The following is a 13579-nucleotide window of genomic DNA, read 5'->3' on the forward strand; positions in this document are numbered from 1 at the left end:
TTGGACTAATGGAGAAACTTGCACAGAAAAGTTGGAAAGATGACTTACTAAATGCTGTACAATAGGGCAGGACCACGACAAATCAGTCTCTCAAACATCGTTACTGGACCAGTCAGAAATCTCTCTCCCCTACTTCCTTCCCCCTTTCATTCTGCTATTCCAAAAGTGTGAAATGATACATATTTTTCCAGAGGACCCATTTCACTCTGCTTGGAAAGGCAGTGACCTATAGATATCCACTTCAATGGAAGGGTGTACAGTACAAACACAATACCTCCAATTGACAGCAAGAAGAGACTGCTGAGGAAATTCCAAGTGGGAACACTAAAAGAAGCAATTTATCTGAATTGGAGGGTAGCCAAGACACAGAATAGGTTCCAACCCTATGAGGAAAGTGCCAGGAATTTTTTAATGGTCCCACGGAATTAGGAGGCCTTATCTTTTTTAAGTGCATCCAAAAAAGGAAAACAGGAGAGAATACCTAGGGAAATACTACGCAAGAAAATAAATTGCCCCCAACCACCTCCCTGCAAGATTAAAAAGGCAAACTATCGACCTGCCCATCATATCGAGGCCAGTCTAGTTGTCTAATGTTGAAACAATTCCTCTATTTTAATGTAGGATCCTCTTTTTAAAAGTCACCCTTAGAATTGGGTCTAGTTGACTAACGTTGAAACAATTTCTCTATTTTTATGTAGGATCCACTTTTCAAAAGTCACCCTTAGAACTGAGAAACATGGCAGATAGAAAGATAATTACACCAAAGGTGGGAAAGTAATTATTTTTAACCAGGGTAACTACATCAATGGATATAAGAAACTCACCTTGGAATCGCTTGGCAGCTGATTCTCTCAGTGAAAAGAAAATATCACACATGACTGTTGGGCAGCTTACTCCAGATTTTGTGATAACATTGAAGATGCGATCAACATATTGCCTCAGGTTTTCCTGCAACACATTTCAAATTGATCCAAAAATTTTACTGTCATCTACGAAATATTGTTTCATAGGATTTGGAACAGAAAGCGACCTTAATGAACATTTCTTTCCTCATCCTCACCATTTTTCCAGTAGTGTGTAGGCTTCTTGAGGGCAGGGATTATTTTGATTTTGTCTTTATATCGCCAGAACCTAGAATATTTGCATTATACATAATAGGTACTTAACCAACGCTTTTTAATTAGCACCTTTTTCTTTATCTTTTTTTGGGGGGGGGGGGTGAGGCAATCGGGGTTAAGCGACTTGCCCAAAGTCACACAGCTAGTGAGTGTTATGTGTCTGAGGCCACATTTGAACTCAGGTCCTCCTGACTCCAGGGTTGGTGCTGTATCCACTGTGCAACCTAGCTGCCCCTAACCAATGCCTTATGAACTGAACTGTTTAATCTCAGAAACTGTGGCCCATGGAGACTAAGTGACTTGACCAAAGTAATATATCTAGTAAGTGGCAGAGCCAGGAATACAGCCCAGATCATTTGACCCCAATTTGGTTCTTTTTTCCCACACTCCCAGCGAGGTGGCACAGTGGATACAGTATTGGATCTGGAGTCAGAAGATCTGAGTTCAAATCAAACCTCAGACATTTATTAGCTATGTGTCCCTGGGTACGTCACTTATTTGCTATCTGCTACAGTTTCCTTATCTATTAAATGAGTATAATAACAGTACCTATCTCAGAGGGTAGTGATGAGGATAAAATGAAATATTCACAAGATGCCTTGAAAACCTTAAAGCTTAAGAAAATTCTATCTATTATTACCCAAATAGTATTATTATCCCCATTTCTCAAATGGAGAATATCAGAACTGTGAAAATAAATGGCTCGCTCACAGTGCAGCCACATTGAGTCCGAGCAGGGAGAAGCAAAAAGCCTTCTCATTCAAAGCCCAGAGCTCCAGCTAATAGAGGTGAAGGCCTAGGAAATCAAAAGCAAACAAAAGGAGCAGAGGAAACCGACTGCATCCACTCATAGACACTGTCCCTAAAGTAGATAGGACCCTTGAAGCCACCCAAGTGCCTCATAATGAAATGCAAAAATTTTAAGACATTGGTGCTTTGGTCCCTCCAATTTAAATAGGTATAGTGTTTATTCCCTGATTGAGAAATACAAAGTAGCATTAAGATACCTGATAGTCACGCCCTCAAGACCCGTGTCAGAAAATCAACTTTCTATTCTCTGAATGCACATACAAGATAAGAAGGCAAATGTAATTATGACAATAACAATCATTATTCACTGGAGAGTATGTGAAAAAAAAAAGATATACTTCTCCTCCCCTAAGGATAACCATCCATGCTAAAAGACAAATGAATCAATGGGACAGGAAGTGGGAAACCTGGTTGCTAAGACCTGCCTCTGCTACTAGCGTGCTCCAGGAAGAATCATTTTCTCTACCCTTCAGGTTCCTCATCTGCCAGATGAGGAATAATAGGGATATTACTTGTGTGCCCACCAAACTTGCAGAAATGTTGTGGTGATGAATGGGAAAAGAGGTATGATATGATTTTTTAAAAATTATTACCGCATGAGAAAGGAATGACACCTTTGAATGGAGAGGGAAGTCCAGTCCTTTAAGGAATGAACTAATCATTAGAACTTCTATGAAGAGGAATTTGTAAGGACCCCTCCAGATATTAGGCACCAGAGAATAATGATGATGATGATAATGACAATAGAGTCGAAAATTTAAATCATAGGTATAGGCAGAGCAAAGGATTAAGATAAAAGATGAGAATCTGAAAAAAAAGTGAGAGCAAAAAACCGAGGAAGGAAGAAGGACAAACGGGGGTAGAAACCTTTAAAAGTAAGGTGAATTTAATTTCAATTCAATTCAACAAATATTTATTAAACTCAGATTATGCACAAAACACAGTGAGAGGTACTAGGGAAACATGTGGTCCAAAAAGTCTACCTTGGACATAAGATAAATACACAGATAACTATAATAAGTAAAATGATAATTGATACATGCATTAGAGAATATATGTGAGTTAAAGAAAGTTAAATTTGTAAAGGAAAAAGAGAAACAATGCTGAAGTCTTAAGAGCTTAAGGTGAAGGGTTAGAATAATAGGATTGAAAATAGACAAAGGAAAGAAGGAAGAATGGTAGAATCATAAATAAGAAGCTAGAAGATATCTTAGCAAATTTTCTTTCTTTCTTTTTTTTTTTAAAGGCAATTGGGGTAAAGTGACTTCCCCAGGGTCACACAGCTAGTAAAATGTCAAGTGTTTGGTCTGAGGTAGAAGATATCTTAAAGGTCATCTAATCCAACCTACAGTTTAGAAGTGAACAGTAATAGAAGAGAGTATAAAAGGACATTGCAATGACATACATGAAAGATGGAAGATTAATGGGGTCATCTATAAGAATTAATATTAGCAAATCAATTGTCATTGCTGTTGCTTGTCCTTTGTTCTTGAAAAGGACTGTAATATCAGGAAGATGATGCCATGACATTCAAGTGAATTGAATTTAAGTGAGGGAGGGCTGTGCAAAGTCACCAACCTAACTTTCTCCTCTGGAGTGAATCGATAATCAACTGAGAAGAAGGGAGAAAATGAAGAAATGATAAAAAGAAACATTTTTGGGACAGGAAAATTTATACAAGAAAAAAAGATAGAGGTAATTAAACAAAACTTGGCCAGAAGAAAAATTTTTCAATTTGCATACCCCCAAAATAACCAGTTCTCCAGAAGTGATTACCCCTTAGCAACATGACTTGGAAACACCCTCTACCTAGACTTACTACCCATAGTAAAACAAGAGGCCATAAATTGTCCTAATGCCAAAAAAAAAAATAACTAAGAGATTGGATTTTCAATTACAAAATGTATGTATGGAGGGGAAAAAAGTAAGAGGAGTAATGTCTTACCATATTGTTTTCCAGGTTCTCTCCATCTTTTAACTTTACTGGATCAATTTCACAAGGTTTGTGGACTTGGCATATCTGGAAAGAACATTTGCACCAATGACTTCGTAAGGATGGTATCAAGCATATAGAAGGAGAGTGAGCGTCATAGAAACCCAGTACTATGGCAGATGCATAGGAACATTCATGTCACACCATTCAATTGGCCATTCCACTTTTTATTCCAATGCAAGATTTAATCAAGTACAATCAGGGTTTTTCCAGGAATCTGACATGCTTGTCTACAAATAACCAGATTCTCAGGCTAACAGGTTGAAACTAATTTTTACTCCTCTAGTCTCCCCATCCCCTATCTGTCTTGCTTCAAACCACAACAATGCTATGTAACAGCTGATCCGTGGCTACGCTTTGCCAAATGTGGATAACAATTTCTGTTCCATTATAGCTAAACCCCATTTTGAAAATGATTTTTTTTTCCAATTGCTTAAGGCAGAATATCACTTAATATGCTACTTCATGTGCAAAAGGATCATTTGGTAAAATCACTCAAGGGGGAAATACTTCTTGACAAGTTATCACAGTTAACAGTTTAGGTAGGAAAGTGCTGATTCACTTGGAAAGGAAATACAGGATCTAAATTTGTCACTCAATTACTACCCTGGGAAGAGAACAATGGCATTGTACTGGAGAGATAATAAAAAGTCACCACATGAAACAGCTGCAAAAGATATCTAGCAGTAGCCATACTGCTTTAAGAATGCAGAATGAGTGGGAGTCCTTGTTAATGACAACGAGACTTTTAGCATTAGCTCATTCTGTCTGAGGTTGAATGTTTGTTTAAAGTAAATTTTCCCAAACATGGGAAAAGTGGCATGAATTTTTGTCAGACTCTTAGGGAAACTTCCTCTTCATTAACACAAGTCCAGCTCTGCCACTATAGTAAAAAAAAAAAATGAGATACAAATACAAGGTTAAATGATGTTTATTAAGTGCCAACTGCATATAGAGCTGTGTGCTAGGTAATGAAAATACAAGGATTTTAAAAGGACTCCAACCCTGCCTGGAAAAAACTTACATTCATCTAGAGGGGATAGGATGTGTCTATAGTACAAACTAGGGAGTAACTGGGAAGGAGTGGGGGGAGAGGAGAAATCAAGACAAAGTGCTCTGGGAAAATTTAGTGAAAGAAAGAAAAATTTTAATTAGGTAGACCAAGGAAGGTTTCACGATGGAAGAAGTGGCAGCTGAGCTGAAGGATTTTAATGTCTACCTGAGTTTTCAAGCAAATCCCCACTTTCCATTTAGCGATGCTACGATACCCATTCTCAGAAGGCTCTTCAGGCTAACAGTCTTACCTCCTCTATAATTGGTTTTAATGTAACCTGAAGATAATGCATCCCTGCCAGCTTCATTGTCTCATCAATGCACTTGGACGTTAAGGAATTTCCTCTGAAAATGGTATTTGGGTCTCTGGAAAAGAAAAAATTTCTGTAATTTCACCCTCTTGTAAAACAAAACAAAACACTGAGAGAAATTTTTTGAAAAAATTGCAATCACAGAAGCCTACGATTGGGTTGTGAACACACCCTCTATCTGAGGGAGGGCTGCTGAGAAAATCCTTCAGTACTGGTGAATATAATTTCAGATTTTTAATAGACATTTTTAACTACATTTGCTCATGCTACAGCTAGATGTTTTGAGATTTTTTTTTAATGTGTAAGACATTCACCAGTTTTTCCCAGATCATGAGAGAGATAATGATCTTGGCCACTGTCCACTATCAACTTTTTTCTTTTGTGAACTTTGTATTACCAAAAGAGAAAATATCTTTTAAAAAAAAAAAAAGCAATAGATTAGTGATTCCAGGAATGAAAAGCTCTGGTTGATAGGAAAGGCATTGCAAAATCCTATACAAAATAAAGTGCTCTATGCTAGCTTTAGTAAATACAGAACATTCTAGAATAGTTGGTGGCAGTTGGGCCATATGTACCTAGTGGGGAAAGTAGTCTTTTTCTTCCTAGTTGTCAATCATACCTGCTGCAAAGCTCAGTATCCAGAATACTAACTTGCTGTGAGGGTGATGCATTTCCACCAATCTTCAGCTCAATTTGCACAGACTTCTTAACAACTACATTTAAAGGTGGTAATTTTTGGTTACCACCTTCATCTTTAGACTGATTAAAGAATGCTACAGCAGTGAAAATGGTGAGGGTGAGCTGAACTCAGACCTCTCCAAAGCAACCAGTTCCCATCTTTGTTCATTCATCTAATAGTTTCCTGAATAAAAAAGTAAATAGTAAAAAAAAAAAAGTATATATATATATATATATATATATAGAATGTGATAATAACAGGAGAAAGTCTACACTTTGGTTATTTTTTTTAATGTCAGCCACTCTATTCTTTGTTTCTTCTGTCAAACACAAAATAAAATAGCTGTGTGACTTTGGGTAAGTCACAACTCTTGGTCTCCAGTTTCCTCAACCAGAGCTGGACTAAATGACCACTGTGATCCCCTCCCTCTAAATTTTTGATCCTACAATTCTATGAATATATATGATGATTGTTTCATAGTCATCCAGTTACCCAAGCGTAGGAAAGTCCATGCTTTTCAGTTTTTTTCTCTAAAGTATGATTGTTCATATCTACCAATTTCCAAAACCATGTAATAGGATGAGAAGAGATCTGGACTTGGAATCAGGAAATCTGATTTGAATCCCATCTCTGACACACAGTAATTATGGGGTCGAAGGCCAGGTCTTTAAAATGCTGCGAGTCTCAGTTTCCTCATCTGTAGAATGGGAGTGCCACGGCACTTGTATCACCGATATCATGGAATTTTTTGTGAAGAAAGCACTTCATAAGCCCTAATGCACTCCACAGCAATGTAAACCATCCTCCAATTCTGGAATGTTGGGGTTCTGTTTTATTTTTTTCCTATTTGTACAGGGGAGTGGGTGTTTGACACTCACTGAGTCCTCTTCACTTCGGCATTGGCAATGGCGCTGATGAAAGGCACAATCTTGCCATAGTGTAAAAAGAGGCGCACGAGTGGGATGGCTGCTTCGTGCTTTTCTCTACACACTTCTCCCAAAATGTGGGCTGCGGATGCAGACACAGGCTGGCAAGGAAGAGAGAAAGGAATGTTCAAAGATCAAGCGTCCAGCAGACGATGTCTTCTTAGCCCTGTGTAAGATTCCCCTGAACAAATAGTCAAAGAGTACCCCTGGGAGATTGGTTAGAGAGGCAGACACTAGATGGTCCCATAAAAGAGCACCAGACAAAGATTCTCACCCTGGTCTTGCCTTAATGAGTTGTGAGATCTTGGATAAGCCACTTTACCATTATTTTGACCTCACTTTCCTCATCTGCAAAATAGGAGGATTGGCTTAGACCATCTCTAAGGTGTTTTCCTGGGCAGACGGAACACCAGGCCTAGAGTTAGGAAGACATGAGTTCAAAGCTAGCCTCAGACACTTACTAGCTGTGAGAACCTGGGCAAGTCATTCAACCCTGTTTGCCTCAGTTTCCTCATCTGTAAAATGAGCTGGAAAACCACTCTAGTAGTTCTGCCAAGAAAACCCCAAGTGGGATCATGAAGAGTTGGACACAACTGAAACAACAACAACAACAAAAAAAAGGAGGTGTCTTCTAGCTCTAAAATTCACTGAATTTGAGATTCTGTGAATTTTTTAGTTCCTAGTCAGTGTCACCCAGTCACCAGAGGGCAGCCATTAGAAAACAAAACCTTCTGCATCTGAACTCTCCCTCATGATCAACATGTTGGTTGTGTATGAAATATCAGGGTTTCAGGGAAATGAGAATGATGAAAATCTAGTTAAATAGTTTCCCACTCCCCACCCCTTTCTGTGGTATTATCATTTCCGGCCACTATAAATACACCTTTCAGGTGAAAATGAAAACATAAAATAAAAAAGAAAAAACCCACATATCTTCTGAGGAGTCAAATTCAGTTATTATTTTCAAGAGTCCCTGGACAGCACTGACTCATTACACAGTCTACAAAAAGAGGTGTCAGTCAAGCAAGTCTTCCTTTCCCCAGGACCTCCCATCTCCTAAGTCCAAACAAAATAAGTTTTTATTAAGCAAAGAAAGCAGGTTGCAATTTTTTCACATTCAAACACAAAATTAGGAAGTTGTACACACTGCCTGTGGGTTCACATCAACGGTTCTAACTGCAGAAGGCTTGGGTGTGTCTTTCCTTGCAGCCAGGATGGGCAGATAATGATCTCTCAGTGGGGCACAAAAACAAGAAAATAGGAGAGAGAAGTCTTGAGAAAATCATAAATATGAAAAGGAAGCAGTTGAGGCAATCTGAGAAGGCTACTCCTCTAATTGGCTGGAGAATGAGGAATAGAAATGTTTATGGCCATTTTAGAAAAGTCACTAGTAGGTAAACCAGGGGTACAAACAAGCAAATTACCTCAACATCTGCAGATTTTAAGAGGAGGTCTCGAAGAGGGCTGTAATAATCCGAGGAAAATACATGATCTTCAGTGTAAACCACATTTAACCTGAGGGAACCCAGGTCACCTGGTTTCAAGGATTTGCTACCATTATCTCTGGGCTGTAGGAAATACCTGGAAAGAGAGGACAAAAAACAAATGTGGATAATTTATATCGTAAAAGCCATGGGTACCTTCAATCTCTGTTCTACTACTTTCAGTCATTTACAAAGCAATTTGTAAACCTAGCCCTTAGTATTGGTTCTCTTTGAAAATGGAAGGATCAACACTAATAACAAGAATAACAACAAACCTAGCCCCCAGGTGCCTGAGTGAAGGAATACTTTTGCAAAGGAAGGACCGACTTTGGAGGAGAGGAGGTCAGTTTGACTCGATACAATTAAGCAAATGTTTCTCAGTCAGGTCCCAGGTATAAGGCACGATGCTAGAGCTACAAAATTGAAAACAAAATAGCACCTGCCCTCAGAGGATGTACATTTTACTTGGAGGCCAAAATATGCACAAATACAAAGAAAAATGAGTCAATGAAGAGCCCTGTTGCCTGGGGTGCTCATGAAAAGCTTCTTGGAGGAGCACATGAGTTGAGTCTTGAAAGAAGATAAGGTATCTGAGATGCAGAAATGAGGAGGACATATATTCCAGACATGGGGATCTAATCATGGAAGGAGATGGGAGGCAGAGAAGAGGAAGAAGTATACTATAGCCATGAGTAATAAGTGGTATGAATAGAAGGGGAGGAATAGAGTGGAGCCTGGGGAACCTCTAAGAGTCTCTTGTGGCTGTAATATAGGATTCATAATGGGGTACAGTGTGAAATAATGATGAAAAGATGGGTGGCAACCAGATTGTGAGTGGTTATAAGTAAATGGCAGGCTAAGAAGATGACATTTTAAATGGGTAATGATAGAAGGATTTAGAGCCGGAGTGACATGGTCAGACCTGAGCCTAAAGAAGATTCCAAGTAAGAGGTGGTGGTGGTGGAATAGAAGGAAACAGTGAGGAGCAGACAAATACATAAGATATTATAGACAAGACCTGGCAATTATTTAGCTACTGAATGAGGTTCATGGGAGAACTACTGAAGAAGACAGGTACCCAGATAGTCCCCAAACCAAATCCTTCTGTATCTAAGAAGATCTATGGCCGGGAGTGAGCTGACTCTTTGGGTTCCTTAATTGCTTTGCTGGTAATTTTACTAGTAGCAGCCATACACTGATTTTCAAAAGAAGGGAAATGAATAAAGGGGAAGGAAAAAGATGGAGAAAGAAGAGAGATGAGGTCAGGGTGAATCAAAGCAAACTTGAGAAGTGGAAGAAGAGAAGGAGAGAAGTAGGATGAAAGAAGAAAAGGTGGAAAGGACAAGACAAGAGGAAAAGGAAGAAGATAAGCTAGTAGCAAATAAAGTTGAGTTTTAATTATTTTAATGACTGCAGAACAATCTTTGTTGCTAGAGGAAAGATAATCCAGTTAAACTTTCTAGGGTCTGGTAATTTTTAGTAGTAATTTGTGTTCTTTCTCCTCTTCCTTTCCCTATACCCTTATCCTAGTGTGGCCCGTTTCAATTAGCATCAGACTTCTTGAATGCAAAGTGATTTTTGTAAGATGCTGCTTTAACTCCTCTTTGCCTGCTAGTTTAAACATTCCATATGAAAATGTCAGAATTCTTTCAGTGGAACTTGTATCTGGGGCATCTAAACAAGCCTGAGCATTCATGGGAAGCTTAAATGGGCCACCATACAAAAGATGCAAATTTACATAGTTGTTTTTTTGTATATACATGCACTGTGCATGTGAGCGCGCGCACGCACGCACACACACACACACACACACACACACACACACACACACACACACATCTCAAATGTCCTGTTGTTAAGCCTAGGGGTTTCTTTAAAAAGGTATAATCAATTCACCCTAGAGCAAATGCAGTAACATGGGGCCCATTCCAGTAAATGGCTTCATGGGATTGAAATGTAAAATCTTATCCAATAATTATAACCAGAGTATACTCAATAAAAATACAAAACATAGCATGAATAATTCTCTCCTCAACTACACTATAGCTCAAATATTGGGTTCACATTTTCTATTTCTTTGGCATCCAAATTCCAACACTACCATCACCATCACCCTTCTGCCAACAGTGTGGGATCTCCATTCTGCAGACGGCATAAATTATTGTTTACTGACTGACAGCTATGCCAGCAGGCACTATCTTAAGTTTTCTTTGTTGCTTTGTTTGGATGGCACAGATCTCTTTGCCTTTGCACAAGCGCCTTCTGTGCCTAAAATGTACTCCCTTCTTACATCATCCTGTAGGACGTCCTGTTGCTCAGTTGTTCGTCCATGTCTGACTCTTCATGACCCCATGGTCCATACTGTCCATAGGGTTTTCTTGGCAAAGATAACTAACTAAGTGGTTTGCCATTTCCTTCTCCAGTCGATGAAGACTCCTGCAGAAGATTTCCTCCTGACTCTAAGGACACCACTCAACCCCCTACATTAAGCAGCCTCTCCCTACACTGCATTGTTTGAATAGCACAGCTACTGGCATCTAACAAAGCAGCAGTGATACTAACTTGTGACCAACTGTATCCTATCACAACACTAAACAATCAGGAAGACCTGAGTTTGAATTCTGTCTCAGACCCTTACTAGTTGTGTGACCCTGGGCAAGTCACTTAACCCTGTTTTCCTCAGTTTCCTCATCTGAAAAATGAGCTAGAAAAGGAAATGGCAAACCACTCCAGTATCTTTGCCAAGAAAAGCCCAAATGGGACCATAATGCCTGAGACACAACTGAAAACAACTGAACAATGAATTGACGTGTAACACAGCAGCAGTGACACTAATTTATGACTGATTGCATCCTAGTACAACAAATTTTGAGCTTGTCTAAATTGTTCTGTCATGCTATAGCTGAGGGTTTACCTCCCTCCCCTCCTGAAGTAGCAAAACTTGGGAGAAAACAACATTTTAACTATTTTGGTCAGAAATATTTATAAAATGTATTACCCACTTCCTTTCTCCAGCTTGTTATAAAGAAAAGTTCTTTTTTTTTTTTTTGGATAATTCAAAGTTATCAAACTCCCCAGAGTCCTAACTCTCTCATTCACTTTATAATAGAACTTCTAAAAGACAAAGTCTGTGGCCCCACTTCTCCACCACCCACTCACTGGGCAGTCTGGCTTCCTCCTGGCTCCACTGAAACTGCCAATTCCAAGTTCACTAAAGTCCTCCAAATCAACACATCCTAGTACTTTTCTTTCTTTTTTTTTCTGCTCACCACAAACAATTGATGTCAAGGTTGTTAAAAGTCACACATTTTCTCGAGGCGAAAGCCTAGCCTGGTTCAACAAGTTCAGAAATGGCTTTCTCCTTCTGTTGGCCTTATTACAAAATGTCACCAATCTCTTTCTACAATAGGCAGGCACAGAGCAGAGGTCAGTTTGAGTTCCCCTAATGTCATGCTGCTGCTCTATGTCAGAGGTTTTGTTAGGTCTCATGTTTTGAACTGTACTATGTATTTCAAAAGATCAAAAATGTTGATTTTGAAAGGACTCCCTAGGTAACTAGCTGGTCTCACAGTACAGTGGAAAGATCATTGAATTTGGAGATAGACTTCCCCTCATCATTCTTCCTTCCTTCCTTCTTTTCCTACTTCCTTTCTTTCCTTAACTTTTTTCCTTTCTTTCTTTTCTTTCTTCCTTCATTTCTTTCCTACTTTTCTTCCTTCTTTTCTTTCCTTTTTTCTTTCTTTCATATTTTCTTCCTTCTTTCCTTTTTCCTTCTTAGTTTCTTTCTTTCTCTCTTCCTTCCTTTCATTTTTTCTTCCTTCTCTTTTTTCTTCCTACTTCCTTTTCTTCCTTCCTTCCTTCTTTTATTCCTTTCTTTTACTTTTCTTTGGACAGCTGTGATTTCATTCATAGATATAGATCCCCATGAGGAAACTCCCTTTAAGAATACAAATTAGTACCTGCTCTGTCACTTATGGTCTTATTGAGTTGTCTGGGGCACTGAGAAATTAAGTGACTTGCCTTGGGATCATTCAGATGGCATGTGACAGAAGCAGGATTAAACACAAGTTATCTTGTTCTAAGACTAGCACTCTATCCACTGACTCCTCAATGTCTCTTGAGCATCAGGTGAAAATTCCTAAAACTTATCTTGCCTCGTGTCACCCAATAAAACTCTTTATCAACTCTCCATTTCCTGCTGAGTAAAGTCCACCTGGAATGCAAGCCATTCCACAATCTGACCCACTGGAACCTTTTAATTCAAACATTTATTAAGCAACTACCATGTGTAAGATAGGAGGCAGCTAGGTGGCTCAGTGGCCTGGAGTCAAGAAGACTCATCTTCCAGACTTTAAATCAAGCCTCAGACACTTAATAGCTGTGTGACCTTAGGCAAGTCACTTAACCCTGTTTGTCTCATTTTTCTCATCTGCAAAATCAGCTGGAGAAGGAAATGGAAAACCACTCCAGTATCTTTACCGAGAAAACTCCAAAGACAGTGGGGTTCACGGGGTCACAAGGAGTAAGACATGACTGAACAAAGGGATCACGAAGAGTTGGTAATGACTGAACAACAACAACTTGAGTGTATTGCTTTACTGGCCTTTGTGAAAGTACCCGTTGCGCCTCAAAATCCTGGGAATGGATGTGGGCTGGTAAAAAATCAGTGTCTTAGGGGCTGCTAGGTGGCACAGTGGATAGAGCTCCGGCCTTGGAGTCAGGAGGACCTGAGTTCAAATCCTGCCTCAGACACTTGACACTTACTAACTGTATGACCCTGGGCAAGTCACTTAACCCAGATTGCCTCATCAAAAAAAAAAAAAAAAAGCAAAAATAAATAAATAAATAAATCAGTGTCTTAGAAGCATCATGTTATAGTGAATAGACCACCAAACCTGAAATTAAGAGACTCCTGAGGTTGTGTAGTGAATGAATGTTAAAACTCTTCTAAGGTCACTCATACAAAGTATGTGACATTTCATCAGTCCTTTCTCAATTTTATTTATTTTTTACCATTTCAAAGTCATATAGGATGCTTTTAAATTACAGTATATCCTTTATTGTTGAAACCAAATTATGCTCTCACTGGTTCTCCCTACCACTACTACCCCACCTTTTTTTTTTTAAAAACAGAAATCATAGGAAAAATAAACCTGCTTCTCTCTCTCTCTCTCTCTCTCTCTCTCTCTCTCTCTCTCTCTCTCT

General features: G+C 39.0%; 1 protein-coding gene across 2 annotated transcripts in view; it reads right to left on the reverse strand.

Moving 5' to 3' along the window:
• The window catches only part of LOC114046204 (ras GTPase-activating protein 3), a 287029-nt gene that overhangs the window by 40188 nt on the left and 233262 nt on the right, over nt 1-13579 (reverse strand). For both annotated transcript variants that reach the window (XM_027866455.1, XM_027866454.1), the window contains exons 10-14: nt 8315-8471; nt 6843-6991; nt 5226-5340; nt 3874-3948; nt 825-948 (exon numbers count right to left, since the gene is read on the reverse strand). In XM_027866455.1, the coding sequence (XP_027722256.1) occupies nt 825-948; nt 3874-3948; nt 5226-5340; nt 6843-6991; nt 8315-8471 (620 nt within the window). The remainder of the gene's footprint in view (nt 1-824; nt 949-3873; nt 3949-5225; nt 5341-6842; nt 6992-8314; nt 8472-13579) is intronic.

Source organism: Vombatus ursinus, unplaced genomic scaffold (genome assembly GCF_900497805.2).
Source record: "Vombatus ursinus unplaced genomic scaffold, bare-nosed wombat genome assembly UNPS02014781.1, whole genome shotgun sequence".
In the NCBI taxonomy this organism is placed as follows: domain Eukaryota; kingdom Metazoa; phylum Chordata; class Mammalia; order Diprotodontia; family Vombatidae; genus Vombatus; species Vombatus ursinus.